The sequence below is a fragment of the Lissotriton helveticus genome, chromosome 8 (assembly GCF_964261635.1).
Source record: "Lissotriton helveticus chromosome 8, aLisHel1.1, whole genome shotgun sequence".
Lineage (NCBI taxonomy): Eukaryota > Metazoa > Chordata > Amphibia > Caudata > Salamandridae > Lissotriton > Lissotriton helveticus.
Genome location: NC_136069.1, coordinates 61,442,684 through 61,464,996, shown reverse-complemented (window position 1 = coordinate 61,464,996; position 22,313 = coordinate 61,442,684). Strand labels below are relative to the sequence as shown.

Genomic DNA, 22,313 nt, shown 5'->3' with positions numbered 1-22,313 from the left:
TCGCATTAAAAGGGTTATGCCTCTGCTGCATTCCCTTTCCGGTCTGTTTGTTTGGCAAGTCCAAGAACGCTACTTCAGACTCACACTCACTGGACTGATCATCTATGATTATTGGTTCCTGTCTCGGGGGTGCCATGACTGGGGTCATAACTGGAGTAATCGGATTTCCCTGACCATTTCCGTATAACGGAACCACTGGTCCAATAGTTACTGGAATAGTCAATGCCTCAGGACTGGTGTTTAACTGGGAGATTTTCTGAATTATTTCTGTCCTTTGTCTAGCTAGAGCCTCTTGCTCCTTTTTCCACTAGTATCCTTCTTAAAGTCGTGTCATGCAATATCTGTGGGGTCAATGGAGGAGTAAAACTCGGGGCAGTAGGATGCGTTTCACTTGATCCCCCACCATAATTTGGTTTTGGGAACAAAGTTCCGGTATTAAAGGACCTGCGCTCTTCCTCATATGGAGGTTGAACAAAAGGCAGTCCTGAACTCGATGGTTTCTCTTCGTTTTCATACAGGGGTCTGGGAAAGAAAACTTTCGTACGTGAATATTTTTCCTCTTGGTTTGCGGGCACTCTGGGATATATATCCCTCGCTTCCGCCGGTTCGGGTTTCTCAAAATAGGGCAATACCTGACCACCCCCTCCCAGTCCTAGGGATCTGTCTTCTTCCTTTGGGAAGTGGCGTCTGGGAACATCTCCTACACTGGAAGGTCGGGTCCCCTCATTATAAGGTGGCGGACTTCTGGTACAGATGTCATCTATCAATTCATCGTCTGACTCCCCAGGGGCCCCCCAATGCTTACACTTTTCGGTACTTTTCTCACCCGCTGTAGGGTTATGACATGCTGGCATCATGGGAAACAGACCCTCAACAATCATGCTCTGCCTCCACTGTTTCATCCTTTTGTCCCTTGACTCCTGTTTCAGCCTGGGGTACCATTTGGTCAATCCCTTGTCCATTCGGGGTCTTTCTCTTTCAAAAGCCTCAATCTCCCATTCCTCTAATGCCTCATACTGCGTTAGTCTCGGTCTGGGATGTAGTTCATTCATTCGGGTTCTTAAATTAAATAAGATCCTACCATTGAAAGTACCTTCTAACGGAAAAGCCAATACTCCGTCATCTTTTGTGTACTTCACCCAATTCTCCAACCACACACAGGTATTATACCCTCGGTCAAACATCATGAATGAGGCAGGAGTATTGGGTGGTGGGACAAGAACACCTTCTCTAGACTTAATTGGTTTGTCCGTTTTGAAATAATTTTTCACCTTACTTACAAGGGACAATTTTCTCTTAGTTCCATACATAATATCGTATCTATTAGTCTTCCACTGATCCCTTTCAAACCCTAGGTACCTTGGATCAGGTCTAGTTCCTGTAGTCTGCGAGTGCCACATACGACTTCTACGCTTAACTTTGTTTACAAACTACCTCCAATCAGAATGCGCCTTGCAACGCCGTGCGACCAATGGGGTGCACGCGTTCAAATAGTTTCGACCAATGGGTGCGCGGCCCCTTCGTGAGACAGTTCCCACTCCTCGGTGCTTCACCCCTCCTTTACAATTCCAGCCCCGCTACCCGCCTGCTGCTTCTACCAATCCCAGCGCGGCACGGAGTGACGTCAGAGGCGCTTCGCGACTGACTCCCTCCCTTCACAAGGTAACGGAAACTTTCTTTCTTTTTAAAGTGCTCAGTGCTTGGTTATTTAACAACAAATACACATTCGCCACAGTGCTCAAGTGTCTAGACAGGAACGCTTTGTTTTACTGCAAGTAAACTACTTCCATTTACTTTTCACACGCTGCGAGTAGATCTCTTCCGCCTACCCTTCACTTTAGCATCAGTGAACCTGTTATTCCCCTAAACTCATCCACTTCTTTCCAAGATATGTTCCGAGTCTAAGGTTTCCCAGCGGACCCCTTTGCTTTCACCCAAGCTCCAAGGAACCTGCTACTCTTCCGATGTGACCCTTACTAGGTTACGCCACTATGGGAATTTTGCCAACGAACCTCGTTACTAACATTTATTCACACATGTATTCAGAAAAAACCCTAGTTAGTGCTTCCCGGTTATCCTAACCTGCACCTAACTTTCCTCAAGCCTGTGACCTCAGGACAATGGATTCTATTCACCACTTGCCCTTTCAATTCCCCGGGGAGTTCGGACAACACAAAACTAAACGGTTAACAAACGCATGAATTAATACATATAACAATATAAGAACAAGAATAATAATGAAAAAACAGTTCATGAATTCAAAGGCAACACACTTCAAGAGACTGATCAGATCCCCTGGAATGGCCGCTCTTATAGCAGCATCAATGTACTAGCAGCTACCGACTTGACTAGACCAACTAGTCTCTGCCTTACTTTCAACTAGTCCCTAACCATCCTCTGCTTACCAGAAAAACTGATAGAGCGCGCGAGGCCACCCGACCAATAATTTCGCCGTTTCCGGCTTCAGGGCCCATATACTTTCAAATCACCGTATACATTGATCAGGTGACTTCACGAGCTCTACCAATTTGTGTGTGTTCCCTACTATTGTTTCTCAGTGCACCCGACTTACCATCCACCAACACGGGTACCTAATGACCACAATGAATCGGGGAGCTAGCTGTAAAGGAAAGGCAACAAAATACAAACCCAACCAATATCATTCAAAAATACTTTGTAAAATAACCACGGACAACTGGAAGTTTTAAAATGTTTATCTAAAGTTCGTTATTTTCATTCATAAGATATACAAGAATAAGGCATTCAATAACTAGTATAATGTAAATGATATAACTATAGAGAAATAAAGACAGGGTAATCATCGAAATACTGCAATGAAATGCAAATGGGAAAAATACTACAAAAACTCATAAACGTTTAAGCATGGACAGACTATGCATGGGTAACTATGGGCGGGCCTATAAAGAGTAACACGCTAAGCTTAAAGTGAAGGGACCTTTAAACAGTCTAGGTAAGGAGGTTCTAGACCATATCAGAAAATGACAAACTGCAATGCAAAATATAATTTCTAACAGGTGAGATGACATGGGAACACGTTTATGAGATAATTGCAAATGACTTTCAATGGTTTGCGGAAAGCATGGAAAATAACATATGCAAAGGTATCACTTTATTGAAGCAAAAGGTAGAAATATAGGAAGGTGCGAGTTTAAGGAACTTAGAGCAGTATTTACCTAGACTGGTGTGGAAACCAAACCCTGGCCACGGGTCAGTTAAAGACAGGAAACCCTCAAGGAAGGATACCCCTCAAAGGACAGCAGGTGCAGAATGGACACCCAAGACAGGACAGGATACCCTCGAATTTGGAATCAGGACAGGACCTCAGGACAGGACAGCAAACCCTCAGGACAGGACCGCTCAGGACTGGACCGGAACCCACAGTTCGGAAGCAACGCCTGCGCTCCACCCTCTCTGCAGCTATCGATCAAGACCCCGATTGGGTCAGCGAACTCCCAGCAAAGTGCTTGCCAGCACTTTAAGGTTCAGTAAAACCTTAGTCTATGGTCAATTTCAGACAGAGTGCTCCGCAGCGCTCTGTATCTTCAGTCACCTATTGAGTACGATGGGTCAGTGACAGGTCAGCTAAACCAGACAAGTCGGACAATTCCCTAGGTGAACCCAGGGTAGTTATACTCTTTGGGTCAGTGTACCACCCCCCAAATGTTGCAAAGTGTCAGAATCCCTCAATTTGGATTGGTCCTAAGGTAGGATTTGGGTAACACACCAATCAGAACATGCCATTTAGATGCTTCATTATCATATTTGGGTACCGCCTAGCAAGATTGGGGTTCCCATGAGAAACTGCACAGAAATACAATGACAATTGTACAAAGTAACAGAATGGGGACACATGATTTCGTCCAGCCGAGTCTTGCAGGTCAATTCTCAGGAGCATCTTGCCCATCCCTGCCAACTGGCGGAGTTCCATCAGCCAAGGTTGTCGGTGCCCCAGAAAGTCGCGCATGCGTAGAAGGGACCTCCAAGATGGCTCTCGGTACATACAGACCCCCATTCCCCGCGGTACATGAAAAGTAAGCGAGAACAAATTAATACATAGAAATAACATTATGAAATCACATCACAGGGTTGTACTTTCAACTTATCATCATAAAAATATACTTATGCAGTCTAAATGTTAGCTACATGGAAACAACGACAAGAGCAGTGCCACGAGCAGTACCACATTGGGCCAAGCTATGTATTACGCATGCGCATAATTTTCCCTCCAACTCTGCAGACACGTCAGGACACGTGAGTGTGGCTGACGCATGCGCAGTAACTAAATACAAGCGGCAGACATTTTAAAGGACTCGAGTAAATTATTTTAGTAATACACATAGGCAAGCGTCTGAAAACCTCGTTTAAACATAAAATAAACATTAGTAAGACGCACAATTATTACTTTGTTACACACAAACGAGGTTCATGAGTACAGCAAGTCCGCAAAATATGCGAAGCTTTGCTTCATCAGTAGGAGCACACCATTGAGGTGCATTAATGCATCTCTCACACTCTCATGGGACCAGCTGTGCTTCCGCTCCACTTAGATTTGTTGTCTACACTCCGGCCCACAAGGACTAACTTATTGGTTTATCTGTGTATTCCACCACTTCCCCTCTGGCATGACATTCTGTCCTTCAAACTCTAAAGTTCAACACTCCATATTTTGTCTTCCTTAGGTTACAGTGATGGTTGAAACAGGAGATTTCTGGTCTCTGTGAAGTCATGGCACACTTTAGTGTACTCTGTTACCTGACAGTAATTGCCTTATTTACGATTCAATTCAATTCAATAATCTTTATTTCGATTTAAAAAACCATAAAAGATTACAGGGCCCGATGTAGGTAATCCCAGATTACCGATTCTTAAATACCGAATCATACCGATTCGGTATTTAAGAACTGGCAATCGGGATGTAGGTAATATTACCGAATTAATTACCGAATCGGTATGATTCGGTAATTAATGAATCGGTATTTACCGATTCGGTAATTACCATTGATTCCGATGGGCCTTGAGGCCCATAGGAATCAATGTCAATTACCGAATCGGTTAATACCGATTCGGTAATTGGGTGAAACATTGCAGGGTGTCACTTTGACACCCTGTTGCACCCCTCAATTGTGCATGGGTGCACATGTTACAGACATACATGCCCTTAGGGCATGTATGTCTGCAACATGGCACTGTTTAAAAAGCAAAAACAATGCTTTTTAAAGGGTTTTCATAATTTACCACCAACTTCTAGTTGGTGGTCAATTAAGAATTCATAAACCCCTGTAGCACTGATTACAGTGCTACCTACATGTCAAAATACTGATTCGGTAATTATACCGATTCGGTATTTTACCGATTCGGTAAAATTACCGAATCTGTATTTTAACATGCCCCTACATCCCAAACTCCAAATACCGGTCGGTAACGGCCGAAATTACCGAATTTCGGCCGTTACCGACCGGTATTTGCCTACCTACATCTGGCCCTACATGTTATATAAAATATTCATACGACAATACATCGAAACAAAACCCGCCCGACCGAATACAATTTAAATAGCAATCAATGTCCCAATAAGGATTTCCCTAAGGTTTTAAAAAGCAATAAATATGAATATAAATAAGATAAAATCCCCTCAACAAGGCCATCCTACAATAAATTCACACTCCTAGTAATACTTCAAATCACAAGTTGTAAGGGGAAATACTTCCTTTATAAAATGTATTTATTAACTATCAAAGATATGTGCAAGGTTCCATGCTAATTAACTGAAGATTTACGTCTAGGTGAGTGCCTATTACTTAATTGGCACACACTTGTTTTGAGAAATACCTAAAATGTTAGTCCCCTTCTCTTTCTTATTAAGTCTACACAAAAAAGATATCTGCTTACACTGAACCCAATTGATTGTGTAGCATCTGTTTGCAATATTCTTTCTGCTTCTTCACAGGATCTAAAGCCCAAAAGCCTATTATATTAAAGGAAAGATGGCTGTATTCCTTGTACATTAGATTTGTTCTGTTTAACTCTCATGACTGATCAAGAACCCTTATCATTTTATAACAAATAATAACATTTTTGATACAATAATTTCCCTGTGTTGCATGTCTTTGTTTCTCTAGCTAGTGTGGTAGCTATTTACATGTATTTTTAATAATTGAATATTTGAAATTAACACAGCGACTGATATTCACAGTCTGAATCTTAAACTTAAAGTATAGATTCCACATGCTGTATAATATATCACAAAATAAATCCCTTGCTGGCAATCTCCACTTTACATATAAAATTAAAAGAAGCAACTTCTATTGATTTTAATTAACATTTCTTAACCCCTTCGACGCTCATGACGAGCTGGGCTCGTCATGCAGTAGCCTCCTGCTACGCTGATGACGAGCCCAGCTCGTCATGAATAGTGGTATCTGTAGAATCCCAGCACAGGAGAAAAATCCCCATAGCGTTCAAGGTGTTAAACAGAGTCTGTTGACCAATCTGCTTAAGTGAGAATGCTGCTAAGACTTCCACCGACCATGAATGCCTTTGAAGTCATAGCACCTCTTGCTCAGTGTGCCCAGAATATAGATAATCTATTACTCCTTTTTCCGTGACCAGTTAAGCCCACCTTGCCAGTGTTGGACATGATACTGACTTATAAGGATACTTCAATTAAATCAACAATTGAGCATCATCCGATCTTCTCAAACTTTCACTCCTTCTTTCATATTCCTTAAAAGTTTTTACTACATACAATTTCTCATTTTCTCCCTCTCTAGGATACAAAATAGTTTTTGGGACATACTTTGGAACATGACTCCTAGAGGATACTTCTAAGGCCCTTATATCGGACACTCTTCTGAATGATGCTAAACAAAGTAGCATTGTTAATTTTAAGGTCAGGTTTAAAGACAAAAAATCATTGTCACTCCAGGTAGATGACTCATTCAACACTACATCAACATCCCAGAGTAGTTCGGACCTGGAGGCACTTTCAACCGCACCCTTAGCAATTTTTTACCACATCATGTTGACTTACCGGTAAAACCATAATAATCCACATTTGTAAAGTGCGAACAATCACCCGTAAGGTTCTCCAGGCGCTGGGGGCCGTCGGGAAGATTAAGCAAGCTATTGCCCAGAGTCACATGGTGCTGGGCTAATCTGTCGGGGATCGAATCGTGATCCCCAGATTCCAGCATCAGTCGCCCTCGCCGCGGTGCCACACCTCTCCCTGGCATTGACCCTCTGCTGCTATTTCGTTGCCTTTCAGAAATGTGAGCAGCTTATGTCACCGTTCTGTCAGGAGTTGGGCTCGCATCTCCGAGGTGGAGCAGTTTATGAGCAAACTGGGAGACTTGGTGGCTGCAACCCAGTCGCTTTTGGCCAACCTCAATAAACCTTGAGTGTCATCTGATTTAACTGCCCCTAACACTAGTGCCCCCTTCATGCTTGCCTTTCCCAGCCAGCGGAGTGGGTCAGGGGTTAAGGTGTGCCGCCCCCGCCATGGATCTTCCTTCTAGCACCAATCCCCCGCCTCCTCCAGCCACGAGGGGCTTCCAACCTTAATGGTCGGGATATTCCCCCTGGACTAAATCCATCTCTAGCTCACTGGGGAGCAGGGAGGGCCGTCTTCAATCCCCTATGGTGACTTAATCTCGTAATGTAATTTAGCTCCCCCCCCCACATCCAATCCCTATGTTATGGGTTTGGCTAATGCTTCCCCTTAAACTAGAGGCTTCTGAAAGCTATCAGCAGCTCAAAAACAAAGTAACTCACTGGCTGTCTGACAGGGCACATTTAGATCACACTTTTTACAAATGAAATCATCATAGCCCAGAGAGAGGGTTGGATTGGTCATTCTGACAGGATCTTGGATGGTGACTGTATTGTCATTAATTTCCACAACTTCTGGCAGGCGGGCAATATTTCAAGCAGGGTTATCCAGGGCCCTGTCTCTAGTATTAACATCTCCCTGCTCCCTCTGGGGTTCTTTTATAAACCACCAGGCCACAAGTCTGAGAGGAGGGCAGGGGCGGGAATACTAAATTCCACCCAATGGCTGATTTGAATGCACATTCCAACATCCGTATTTGAAAACCTAAAAATGTCATTTCCTCACTCGGTACTAAACATGACTTCTTCCTGTTCGCAACAAATCCCAGATTCTCTAAATCACAGACTGCTGACTCGGTGTGCTATAAAGCTAATGTCTTGGTTTCTGCCATTATAAAAACATTGTCTAAATAAACTATCAGACGTACACTTCTGGTTCTCAACCAAGCCATTACTGGTCTCATTACTTTGGTGAAACATCCTGGAGCTGACGTCATTCTGAATGGGAGACAAGTGAATCTCCACATCCTACCCTACCACTGAAACCTCAGACAATCTCTGTGTTCCCGACATGTAGGTATTGTCAAATAGGCATCTTTTAGACCCAGTTGTGTCACCCAAACTCCCTTTCTCAGTAGATCTCTCAGTAAATGAATTCCTTCCATTTTGAAATGGTTGTACTGCACCCAATCATTCATATCTCTCAAGTTTATGACTGGCCCAATTCCCTTGTTCTTCTTTTCTACCAAACATATATTGCTTCCAAATCATTTTGAGTCTCTCAAACAACTCTTTATTGCAACCTTCTTTACAAGTGCTTCCACTTCCTGAGTCACCAACTGTGTCCATTCTTTTGGAAATGTCTGTGTCTTTGGCATTTTTACCTCAAATGGTACATCTAAAAATCTGTTTGATAACCTTGTACCCTTGTATTACCCATTGATCTGAGGTCATCTCCATCTATCCATGGTGTTACAAAGTAGGCGAGTTTGCCACCCAACGTTAACGGGATACATCAAGGGTCTTTTTACAAACATACCTTGGGTTCTTCTTGCCCTTCTGTCACCCCTGGATGATCTTCCTCTTCCTCTCTGATGTGGTGGGTAAGAATCCTGGTTATAGTAACCTCCTGAGGGTCTAAAGCCTCTCAAGAAGGAAGCTTGCGTGATTCCATAACCCCACGCTCTCCTGGCCAATTTAAAAGGCTAACTATGTAAGTTTGGGCCTACCTTCACAATAATACTTTTTCTCCTCTCAATACACAGGGTGCATTGTAATTGCCCTCAAACAAACTGCTGTCTGCGTCCATTGGCGTAACTCCTCAATATTAATCTTAGTTGTATTCATATATACCTACTCACTTAAATCGAATATCTTGGTCAAGGGGCAAAGACACCCAAGATCTGTCCTGATATCTTTTTAGGCCCTTGACTAAGCCCTTCCTTGGATCCTTCCCAGTCTTGTTGAAGAATGCCACCATCTTAGAATCCAATTTCTCCAAGGATGACCTTGGACACTCTGATCCCATCCTGTTTCTGACCTTTTTAGGCATCTCCCGACCTCGCCCAATTATGCGCATATTGGGCCACAACATCAGCTGGTGTCCATCGAGGAGACAAGGGCTTTGCGACTCCCTTTTTTGGCCTTCATAGCCGCCTTCTCATCCAAACTCAAAATGTCCTCTTTGCCTGAGGTCCCTCTTGTCCTTTAATCTTGTATGCTCCATCTCTGTTCTCCATAACATGTTTTCTCTTCTGTGTTGCCCTGGGAGCACTTTTAGAGGTAGATACCTTAACCTCAGCTTCCTCCACAGACCAAAAATCAATCGTCATCATCAGTGCAAATCTCTCTACTTCATTTTGTAGGTAAAATCTTTTCCATCCAATCATCAAATCTCTTACCTAATTGAGATGACATTGCAGTAAAAGCCTTTCTGTCCTTCTGCTGTCTTAAATTCTATCGTCTCTTCCACAACTAATATTATATTTATAATACCAAATCTCATCAAAGAACCACACTTCCCAATATACACCTTCTTCACACTACCTCACGAACATCTGCCCTCAAACAGTGATTCTGACTGAAAAAAACGACATTTATTTAAGCCCTAAATATGTCTGGCATGTAAAATTGTTCATTAAATGCAACTAGACCAATCTAAGATGGCTGCCAGTGTCCTCGGCGCTACAACGGCGAGCCCCAAGGAAATAATTTCCAGGGAGAGTCAAGAACACTGACAGCGTCTCTGCTGAAGTATGCAGGATTAAGGATATCCGGTAATTTCCTCGAGGTGCTCATTGAATTCAATTCCTACATTTAATTTTTTATTTTATTATTATTGCCTTTATTTTACTGGCGGCTGCTCGTTTCTACTTCAACTGCCGGTTTTAATTTGAACGGCTTTGCTCTCGCACATAGCACGCAACGTTCAAAGAACAGCACACGCTGACATTAATTCTATGGCAGGACGGAGGCTCCGATTATGCTTACTCAATTTCTTTACTGACAAACAGCAGCCAATCAAAATGCAGTAAAGAAACAACTACAATACCCAGAAACACAGGGTAACCATAGAGTATGATAGGGTATAAATAGGGTCATAGAGGTGAACACTTCCTCTTTCTTTGCTGCTTCGCAGCCAGTTAAGTGCTTTTACATTACTCGCTTTTATTATAACTGCGTAGCCTTATCGCATTTATTGCTTGCATTGTACCTTATTGCTAAAGCTGTGTGCGCGTTTCAGCGCTTGCATTGCCGCTTTTGTCAGAGTGCTTGAGCGTTGTATGACGCGTCTTTGTCACGGAACCGGCTTCTGTGCCGGTGCCTTAGGAGCGTGTGCGACACCTCCTACCAGGGTTTTATTAACCCGGTCTTCATTTGTGGAGCGGGAGCGGAGCTGAAGGGACGCGCGTCCCTCGCGCACCCTTTCTAGGCGGCAGCGGCTGTTCGCGCATGCGCGGCGGTTTGTTTACACGTCTCTTCGAGCGTGTACTTCTTTAACCGCCGCCTGTGCCTCAGCCTGTCAGAAACGGAGGACTTTCTCCACAGCGCCCTGCTTGCTGCCGTTTAAGCTCCTTGACGCCCACGAACAATTACAGTTTGAGGGTTGTAAAATTTGGATTAGGCTTTGCCTAGAGTGGGAAAATTACTATTTTTTCGTATTTTGTTTGTGCAGGTCTGCTCCCTCCACATTTAATTCAGTAGTTTCTACACAGTCTCTGTGTTATCAGACTTGCGCAAGGGGTACCACTCCCCCAAATTATCAGGCTTTGCCTCTTTAAGTGCTAACCTTCACTGTGCATTATCGGCTGACATTCTAGCCATGGCAGATTACTGTGATGAAGAAGGTTATGGATATTATGAGGAGGAGGAATCCTCTACTTCATTTGATGATTTTATGGGCCAAGCGCTTTGTCAAGCAATTGCGCCGTTGAAGAAACATCTGGCAGATTATGCTGCGCAACATGGCTGGGTGCCTCCTTCCTCTGGGCGTTCCAAAAAGTCCCCAAAAAATCCACATTCCAGCCATTTTGAAAAACTTGCAAAGACCCTGTCTGCTCCTTCTGCAAAGAAGCGTAAGAAGTCCTCTCATTCTGATCCTCCATCTGACACGGATGACGACACGTCCTCGTCTTCTTCCTCCGAGCCTTCTAAGCCTCCTCCCTCCAAAAAATCGCGTAAGGAGCATTTTGTTGACGCGCCTTCTTCACCTCAATTGTTAACCTTCAATCCCTCTGATATTATCCACCCACATTCTTCTTCTTGGTTGCCTGCCCCGAGGTGGCTCAATACATTCAATCCCACATCCGTCAATCCTTTGACAAGGATGTGAGGGCGCGTTTGCGCTCCGAGTGCCCACGTCCTGATTTACCAAATAAGTTGGCCGCTACTCCTGATGTAGATCCTACGATGATCACTTACATGAGGAAATATTCAAAAGAACCTACCAAAGGCTTGGATAGATCGTGGCGTTTGTGCCAAGACAAACTTTTGGATCTCTTGGGCCCACTTACAAAAATACAGAATTTAGGATACCAAGCCAAAGAATCTGGTTCCATAATTGACCCGGATGACCTGGTCGGTTGGTCTCAGCGGGCTATCTGTATGCTGGGCAACGCTAATTGTGCCTTGTCCACTGAGCGCCGGCGCTCCATCCTGATGAAACTAGATCCACGTCTGACGAATTTGGCCTCTTCGGAGTCGGGCCCTATGGCCCAAGGTTTGCTTTTTGGTACCCCCTTCCTGAAAGAACTGTCAAACTTTGTTTCCACCTTTAGTGGCCTTGACAAGGCCCAGTCTAATTTGAAGCGGGCTTTCCGTCCAGTTTTTGGCAGGGCCGGACGAAGGGGGCGTTCGTCCGGCCGTGGTTCCGACAATGCTCCCCAGCGAGGGAACAAGTCCCAACGTGGTGGTCAACAGCAGTATTCTTCAAACAAGTCTTCCTTCTACCCCTCTAAGAGGAATAGAGGACAGCCTGGCAAAGGTGGATATTCCGGAGGTCATGGAGGACGTCAAGACTCTTCCCCATCAGGTGAGCTTGATTTCAGCTTCAAATGTAATTCTGGGGGGCAGGATTCAATTTTTTCACGACAATTGGCGTTTGATCTCAAACGATGCCTGGATTCTGGAGACGGTGAAAGGGTACAAGATAGAATTTTACTCTCGCCCTCACCAAGATCTTCGGCCTCGCCCCCTTGTTTTTTCCCAACAAGATCAGAACTTCATAACCGAGGAAGTCTCCTCTCTTTTGACAAAGGGAGCCATCATTCTTACTTCTCCTCATCCCCAAGGGTTCGTCAGCAATGTTTTTCTCGTGGAGAAAAAAGGGGGAGGATCTCGTTTAGTCCTCAATTTAAAGGACTTCAACGGCAATGTGGTTTATCGCCATTTCAAGATGGAGGGCATTCATCTTCTACGAGACCTTCTTCAAGAAGGGGATTGGATGGTTCGTCTCGACCTAAAGGATGCTTATCTGTCAGTACCGATTTATGCTCCTCATCGCAGATTCCTTCAGTTCCAATGGTTGGGCAGGTGGTACGAGTACAAGGTTCTTCCTTTCGGCCTGTCCTCCGCTCCGTGGTGCTTCACGAAGCTCCTCCGTCCAGTGATGGAGTCTTTGCGGTCACGCGGAGTGCGTCTTATAGTCTATCTAGACGACATTCTCCTTTTGGCTCAATGCCCTGTTCTTCTACAGTCTCACTTGCACTGGTCCATAGACCTTTTGCAATCCTTGGGTTTTCTTATCAATCCCCTGAAGTCAGATTTTTCTCCATCCCAATCGATATCTTTCCTGGGTTTTCAGATAGACTCGGTCTCTTGTCAGCTTCTTCTTCCAGGTCAGAAGATGAGATCCATCAAGAGGGACTTGAGATCGTTTCTTGCTCAACAGACTGTCTCGCTCAGGTCAATAGCCAGGATTGTAGGTCTCTTATCGTCTTCCATCCAAGCGATCTTTCCAGGACCTCTGCACTATCGGGCTCTTCAGCGCCTCAAAATTCGTCATTTGCAGAAGGTTCTTCGTTATTCAGATCACATCCTCCTCTCGGAGGATGCCAGGACGGAAATGAGATGGTGGTTAGACCACATGGATTCCTGGAACGGCCGGGCTCTGTTTGGGAGGACTCCCGATGTTGTGATAGAGTCCGATGCCAGCCTTTGGGGCTGGGGAGCCCGTTGCGGATCAGTGTCGACCGGGGGTCGTTGGTCTCCGGAGGAATTGACCCTACACATCAATTGCCTGGAGCTGCTGGCGGGCTCCTTCGCGATTCGGAGTCTCACCCCTCAGAAAACGAATTGTTGCATTCTTCTCCGAATGGACAATGTATCGGCGGTTCGTTATGTGAACAAACTGGGGGGTACCAGATCCAAGCTTCTCTCGGAGATTGCGAAGGATTTTTGGCACCTTTGTCTGGAGCGCAAGATCACGATTATTGCGGAATACCTGCCGGGTTCTCGCAATCTGATCGCGGATTGGAACTCTCGTCACCTGAGAGATTTCAGCGATTGGAGGCTCCATCCTCGTGTGTTCCGCAAACTGTCCCGCATTTGGGGGACTTGTCATCTGGATCTATTTGCCTCCCGGCTCAACACCCAGATTCCCCAATTCTTCAGCTGGCGTCCGGATCCGGAGGCGCTGGCCACGGACGCATTTCTCCAGACGTGGCCTCGCCATCTGTGCTATGCATTCCCGCCGTTCCTCATGATTCCCCGGGTGCTGGCCCGAGCACGTCTTTTCTTGTCAGAATTGATTCTAATCTCCCCTCTTTGGAGGGCTCAAGCGTGGTTTCCAGTTCTTCTGGAGATGAGCTGCTCGACGCCGCTTCTACTTCCTCACATGTGGAACCTCCTGTTGGATCCGCTCTGCGAGCCTCACCCACTGGTACTGTCCGGTCAACTCCTTCTGGTAGCATGGAGAATTTCGGGGGACGCTGGCAAATCCAGGGCTTATCGGGCGACGCTACCAGATTTATCAACGAGGCTTGGGCACCCAACACACACAAGCGTTATGCATCAAGTTGGAAGCGCTGGTGTGATTGGTGCTCACAGCGGTCGGTGGATCCCGTTTCAGCGGATCTTTCTTTAATTCTTAATTTTCTGGCGTCCCTCGCATCCTCTGGGCTAGCCTACAGAACAGTTAATAACTTTCGTTCGGCAATTTCTGCAGGCCATGTGCCTCTTGATGGTAAACCAGCGGGAGAACATCCCCTGATCTCTAAATTGTTGAGGGGCATCCGGATGGTAAAACCTCCTTGTCCCAAGTATGTAGCCCTTTGGGATGTCTCAGTTGTTTTGCGTTTCTTGTCGGCCTGGCCTTCTAATTCTCTTTTGACACGCAAACGACTGTCAGCCAAGCTCACTATGCTTTTGTGCTTAGTCTCTTGCAAACGAGTTTCTGATGTGCGGGCCTTGGATCTCGCTGGTCGGTCTTTCTCTCCTGAAGGTGTTACCTTTATTATTTCAAAGAGGACTAAGTGTAATACGCCCTCAGTCTCTTACCCTTCTTTTCCCCACAATCCTCAGTTGTGTGTGGTTCAGTGTATTAAAGATTACGAGGTAAGTACGGCGCCTTTTCGGCATGATTTACAGGGCCAATTGCTTATTGCATTGCAGAAACCTTTCAAACCGGTAACTCCGGCTACTTTGGCACGTTGGTTACGTTGGCTCATGCATGAAGCGGGCATTGACATTTCTCTGTTTGGTGCTCATTCTGCTAGAGGAGCCATGGCTTCTAAAGCTTTATCCATGGGTGCCAGCCTTCAGGACATCATGAAGGCTGCGGACTGGTCATCTGAAACTGTGTTTAAAACTTATTACTTTAAGCCTATTCTTGATGTTGCATCTGTTGTGGTGGCGAAGCTTTAAACAAGCATAATCGGAGCCTCCGTCCTGCCATAGAATGGAAAATTTGCTAACATTCGTGCCAAGAATTTTCAATTCTATTAAGGACAGGAGGCGAGGATTATCCCACCCTTTTTTCATGATTGTCTTTATATATGCATATTGCTTTTATACTGTATACCTCTGGTTCTTCTTTATGAAATGTTTCCCTCCCTGTAATGATTACTATGTTCAATTTTTGGGGAACAGTTTTTACGGCCTTTGTCTCTTCCTTCAGGCTCCGACCTTAAATGAGGTGTGCCGGGATTTTCTTCTCCTGATTGGTCTCTTGCTGTTCCTCTGGTTCTTTGAAGTTCCTTCTCCACGTCAGCAGGATGAAGACCTCTCCGGGGGATCCCTTTGATGGATTGTTTACCTTTGTGTTGCTTTACTTATTATTGACTATGGACAAAGAAAGAGAAAGTGTTCACCTCTATGACCCTATTTATACCCTATCATACTCTATGGTTACCCTGTGTTTCTGGGTATTGTAGTTGTTTCTTCACTGCATTTTGATTGGCTGCTGTTTGTCAGTAAAGAAATTGAGTAAGCATAATCCTCGCCTCCTGTCCTTAATAGAATTGAAAATTCTTGGCACGAATGTTAGCAAATTTTCCATTCCTGCGCTCATGTCGCTATGATGTATAAGGTCCTCTTGCACAGCTCTGCATCATTCTTTGCACACGCTAACACTGTTACATCCGCTTGCACAGCTCTGCATAATTTGAAAACTTTAAATGCTCGTCACCATTAAACTTTAACTTTACTAATAAACCTATATAATCTTCAAACCATTTGTTGAGTGCTCAACTGTAAGCACCAAACAATATGGCTGCAAACGTATCTGTTTGTTGCAAAGTAACAAAACGTTAATACACTTTGCTAAAAACTACTGAAAATACCCAAGCTTATAAATAAATCTAGTGTGCTTACAGAATAAATCTTTTTAAAACATGTTTATACTTATCTATATCTATCACAATTTTCTGTATATTTTAAGCTACCTATTTTAATTCCAACTGTATATTCACTGCACATATTACCATCATTACACAATATATATATATATATACACTTTATCATCTGCATATCAAGCATACCTCTGACATAAATCTTGTTGATGAACCAAAGAACTCATCTGATGCGTGAGCAGCAACAAGGAAGGAAGATGGCTGCTTGTAGGGGACATGTCTACTCGAATGTTACTAGTATTCTAATTCTGAAGTTAAAGGTTCTAGTTGCTGCTGCTGTGTGTGTGGCAATAAAGAAGATAATGCATAATATTGGCCTCCGTGGCTTGCCATACAATTGCCCTTGTGTGGCTTGTGATTCTTGCCTGCTGTTCAAAGTCGCTTAGATGCTTTGGTTTAATTGTGAAGCCATGCGCTGTATGTTTCCTGCTGTGTGCCATACATTCAGGAACCGCTCCCTCAAATGCCCGTAACCATCTGAGCGGCTCATAGTCCTGAGCCTAGCCCTGCTGTTTACCTCTTGAGCCGAATCCAGTCATGCTCCTCTATACCCTCCATTATGGTAAAACACATTTGGTATGATTGTTGTGATTGATATGATGTGAGACTAAGTTCACCCTATGCTGCTCTATAGAGACCTAATAAAACACCTTACACTTGCATGTGGTTCTAAATGGTAGTTCTGGTGTCTTTTTCAGCCAAGTACAATGAACCAGTCCTACACCCCAGAGAGGGACCTTCCAACAACAGTAGGACCATCACCTGCACTGCTACTGGGGGTTATCCAGAGGCAGATGTCCACTGGACCATTGATGGGGAACCTGTAGCTAAAGACTCCGGAAGAGTGCAGAAGACGCCATCCAAACAAGCCGCTAACGGGACCTACAACGTCTCCAGCAGTCTGACCGCCAAAGCATCCGAACGTGTTGAATGCATCATTGAAAACAAGCGGCTCAAAGAGAACCGGACTGCATCAATAATGGGCGGTGAGTACAGGTTACATTTTAAAGCGGTTTAAGTCCAGGGTTCTCCTGTGATGGCCGCGCCAAGAGCTGCACTTTGCAAGTCATCACTTGAGGTGTTTTGTCTCCCGCGCTAAATAGGAAGAGCCTGCCTCCTCGGCTGTAGATTTTGATGGACCTCCATAAGGGTGGTATCTGGTCTGCGACACCACTTGTCAGGTAATGAAACCGATTGATAGTAGGACTCAGAGGAAAAAACAAGCATTGGCAAAGCCAATAGGTCTCGCTTTTGAAATGCGAGTGCCAAACTATTGGCTTTGCCAAGGCTTGATTTTAAAGCCTTGCTTGAAAAAAATGAAAAAGGAAAACGAAAGGAAATGTCAAAATACTGGAAAAGCAAACGCATATCCTAAGGTATCTCAAAACTGTACATTTAAATTATTCTTTTCTTATCTTTATAAATGACATGGTTTACTTTTCAATTTTTTTTTATTCCAGAAGCTCTGAACAGAATTAAAAAATAAAAATGAAATGTCAAAATATAAAGGGAAATGCTTGTCTAGCCTAACACTTTCATAGGACTCTCACGTTGCACCAGATTGGAAGAAGTTAAACCTCTGTTTGAATAATAGTGATACTTTCCACAGCTTACCCCAGAAAAATAATTTGTTGCTGCATATTGTTATTGCAAACTCTTTAAGTGTTAGTTAAATATTCCGATCCATGCTTGTTATGTGCGGCCCATAGTGGCCTCTTTCCAAAGCTTTTCATTAACTTTCCTAATGCTAATCATTGCCAGAGGGTTTGTTAAAGTGTTAGACTGTTATTTTGAACAAATCACTACAACTACCAGAATGCACCGTGTTTTTAAATGACAACTCTGTAATGAGAACAGACTATCCGGGTGACACGAGTCAGCCGGTCATGCTGTCTTATCTTTTATAAGTTTGTATTTTAAAGGCGTCTTAGTTCAATGGGACCAACTGCAGCAGTCCAGGACGTACAGTAAGGTAGCAGAGGGTGTTCATTTATCTGCTGTGGATTCTTGCAGGGCACCTGATGAAATCAGTTTATGAATTCCACTCAGTCCTTGCTTTTTAGATAACAGCAGTCAGCATGCTGTGCCTACTGGAGGTCCATTTCAAAGGTAAGCTGAAACTGCAAGTCCCAGCATGCTTAGGTCTTTTTGTTGGCAAGCAGGACTAGGTAGCTGAATGTGTCCCTAATGATGATGTGCCATTCGACAGCTATATTTTCCACATTTTTATCCCACATTATTTACATCCCAGTACTCTGACTTGTAAACTTAACAGGGGCATTTAAAATACAAGTACCAGAATGCAAAGTAGTGTGCACTAAACTGGCAGGAGTGAGGAGTCTTGTAAATCTCACAGCAGACACAGTTCAACATGGCCAGCTTGCAATTATGATTCAGACAGTTTCCCTACCAGTGCTGCCATGTGGGCATAACCTAATAGATTTACACACAGTCCTGGTTGTGAGCCCTCTGTCCTTAGCCTCAGGAACTTGTGCTCTTGCTTACCCCACAACACCACATGCATCTTTGTGATCTGGGAACCACTGGCTTGGAACCCAAGAGGCTCACGTAGGCTTTGCAGTCATAGTTCATTGCGCCTGTATCAATTTGGTAATACAAATTTCACGTCAATCCTCTTCACAAAGGAGGCAAAACACTTGTTTTGTCATCGCAGCCAAGAGGGCCGAGCAAAGAATGGAAGAAGAGTCCAATGGGCAGGTACCGCAGTGCGCCCCAGCTCTCTGGTGAGCAGGGCAAGGAAGCTTATACTGCCATGCAGGGCTCTAGTTCCCTTTGCTTTCCACCTGAACACCAGACACAAGCGTCTTGAAGTGAGTATGTTCACCACTTCTGTCTTACAATTCAGTTTCCAGTGAAGCCGGTGTCTAAAACACACATGGGGATCTTAGCACAGATGATGCACCTGCCTATCGGGACCTTGGCACAGAGGAAGTGCCTGCCTATTGGAACCTGGGCACAGAGGATGAACCTGGCCTATCGGGAACTTGGCACAGAGGAAGTGCCTGCCTATTGGAACCTGGGCACAGAGGATGAACCTGGCCTATCGGGACCTTGGCACAGAGGATGAACCTGGCCTATAAGGACCTTGGCACACAGGATGCGCCTGGCCTATAGGGACCTTGGCACACAGGATGCGCCTGGCCTATAGGGACCTTGGCACACAGGATGCGCCTGGCCTATAGGGACCTTGGCACACAGGATGCGCCTGGCTTATAGGGACCTTGGCACAGAGGATGCACCTGGTCTATAGGGACCTTGGCATAGATGCTGCGGTTGACCCTTATGCGATTTCTTTTTTTTTTTTAAACAAATTTTTATTGAGAGATTGCACAGAGTAAGCAGCCCCTCGCACTCCGAGGTCAACTGCACAATAAAATGGCTCGTTCCAGATCGGCAATCCATACAGTCTTTTTTATATCAAATGTTACAACGAAGTGAACTCACCCTTCCCTCCCCGACCCTCCCCCGAACCCCATACCAACGCCCCCCCCCCCCGGATCCCACCCAGCCCGAGTGCACGACAACATGTTCCAAAGTCTTCAATAATAACCGCATACCAGTAGCGTGTGCGTATCTCCACTTCAGAATCTCCTATCACAACTCCTGGTCCCTTTCCCTTTCCACTGGGGGTTCCAACCACAGACCCCGATATTCCGCCCACCTCTTCCATATCTTGTAGTGTTTTCGCGGGCACCCAAATATCGGTAATTCTAGCCCCATACAGAAGTCAAGGCCCTTTTTCCATACCAAGACCGAGGGAGGGCGAGGGTCCTTCCATGGCAGCGCTATGTCCCTTTTGGCGAGGGTAATACCCAACAGTAGGATATGTCTCTTATAAATGTTACCCCCCACCCCGTCCAAGACATGCAGCAACCCAAGTTGTGGGGTACGAGGGAGCTCCCATCCCAGCACCTCATCCAGACAATTCCACACACCGGTCCAGAATCTAAGCAGCCTACCACAGCTCCACACCGTATGGATCAGCGTCCCCACCTCTACCCCGCACCTGAGACAGTCCGGTGATGCTATGAGGCCTGCCCGCCACAGTCTTTCTCTTGTGAAGTAGACCCTATGTAGGTATTTAAATTGGATCAGTCGCGGCCGTATTGCTATGGGGGCACCTCTCGGGGCCTCCAGTGCCTCTCTCCAGTCTTCCTCCTCCAGCGCCCCCACATCCCGCTCCCAGGACTCCCGAAGTTTCTGAAGGGGTGGCGCGCAGTGTATAACTAATGTGCGGTAGATGCGGGACATCTTTTTATCTCCTATATCTCCCATAAAGACTTTGGCCTCCAGGGGGCTGAACTCCGGCAAGGAATCCAGGTCAGCAATACTCGGGGAAATGGCATGGCGGAACTGTAGGTACCGGAAAAATTGGGAGTTGGGCATACCATACTCCCTGCGCAGATCCTGAAAGGATTTGAGTGTCGTACCAGACATCACATCTCCCAGGAACGAGATGCCTACGGCATCCCACCCTCCAAACCCTTGGAGGGACGCAAGTGCCGGTAAGCGGCCATTTTTCCACAGCGGGGTCTCTCGCGTTAGTATGTCCCACCAACCCATGCGACGCAGAGCCTGCCTCCAAACCTGAAACACCACTTGAGTGGCCGGCGGCAGTTCTCTCCGCAGCCGTGCTGCATATAGGATCGTGTGCAGCGTGTTAGAGCCCATGAGATGTCTCTCTAGGGCGTATGCCAGATCGCCTCTATCTCCATACCACCATTCGTTGAGGACTAGCAAATGGGAAGCCTGGTAGTAGGACAATATATCAGAAGTCGCCAATCCCCCATCGTAGGTGGACAAAAAGCAGGTGCGCAGCGCTACCCGCACCATCCCCCCGGCCCACAGATATCGCCCCAGTGTTGAGTCCACTTGGCGGAACCACTGAGGCCTAACCGGGTAAGCGTAGTTTTGCAGTTGATACAGAAGACGGGGAAGAGCCACCATTTTGAAGATGGCTGACCGGCCGTATATGGTGAGGGGCATCCGGGACCACGTCTTCATCTCCGAGCGGACCCTATCCCAAACCGGCAATACATTGCGCTCCCAGGACAGCTCAGGACTCATGGAGATGAACATCCCCAGGTATTTGATTCCGTCCTCGGCCATCTGCAGCATGGAAGCCCAATCCCCAACACCTGGACCATTCCCCAAGACCCATAAAGGCGATTTTCGCGGATTTAAGTAGAGACCTGATGTTTCGCCAAAAATCTGCATGATTTCCAAAAGGCGCGGTCCCGATCTGTCCAGCCGTGTAAGAAAGAATAAGACATCATCGGCATACAAGGCGATCTTGTCCGTCAGGCCTCGACCCCAATCGAAGCTGTGGAGCTGTGCATCAATTCGCACCCAGGCCGCCAGCGGCTCCATTGCTAGAGCAAAGAGGTAAGGGTAAAGGGGGCACCCCTGTCGTGTACCACGCGCAATCGAAAACCTGGTGGAAGTCGCCCCTGCTACTCTAACCGACGCCGTCAGATTCGTATATAGAAGTCTCAGATATGACAAAAAGTGGGGCCCCAGGTTAAGTAGGGGCAGCAGCGCAAATAAATAAGTCCAGCTCAGGGAATCGAAGGCTCGATCAATATCTGCGAGGAGAAGCGCGGCCTGGACTCCAGCCTTCTGAACAGCCGCCAAGGCCACATGTGCTCTACGTATGTTATGTCTAGTGGCCCCACCTGGCATGAAGCCGGCCTGGTCCGGATGCACAAGCTCCATAATATGGGGCAGGAGACGGTTAGCCAATGCCTTGGCCAGGATTTTAGCCTCAATGTTTAAGAGCGATATAGGACGGTACGACTCGTGTCGTTCCGGAGGTCTGCCGGGTTTCTGAAAGACCACAATCTCCGCGTGCCGCCAATCTGCCGGGAGTATGCCTCTCTCCCTCGCCTCCTCAAGGGCTGCCCCATAGTGGGCGCCAAGCTGCACATGATAGTACCGAAAAAATTCACTGGGGAACCCATTGGGCCCAGGGGCTTTCCCCGTGTTAAGTTCCCCCAGCGCCTGCCCCAGCTCTTCTGCTGTGAGGGGGAGCTCTAGGCTATCCCGCACCTCATCCGTCACCGCCCGAGGCGGCAAATCCGCAATGAATTTGTCTAC

The 22,313-nt window shown here is 45.9% G+C and overlaps 1 protein-coding gene across 2 annotated transcripts in view; it reads left to right on the top strand.

Annotated features, from left to right (window-relative positions):
• The window catches only part of LOC144772359 (CD276 antigen homolog), a 177,950-nt gene that overhangs the window by 119,248 nt on the left and 36,389 nt on the right, over positions 1-22,313 (top strand). For both annotated transcript variants that reach the window (XM_078656623.1, XM_078656624.1), the window contains one exon: positions 16,895-17,182. In XM_078656623.1, the coding sequence (XP_078512749.1) occupies positions 16,895-17,182 (288 nt within the window). The remainder of the gene's footprint in view (positions 1-16,894; positions 17,183-22,313) is intronic.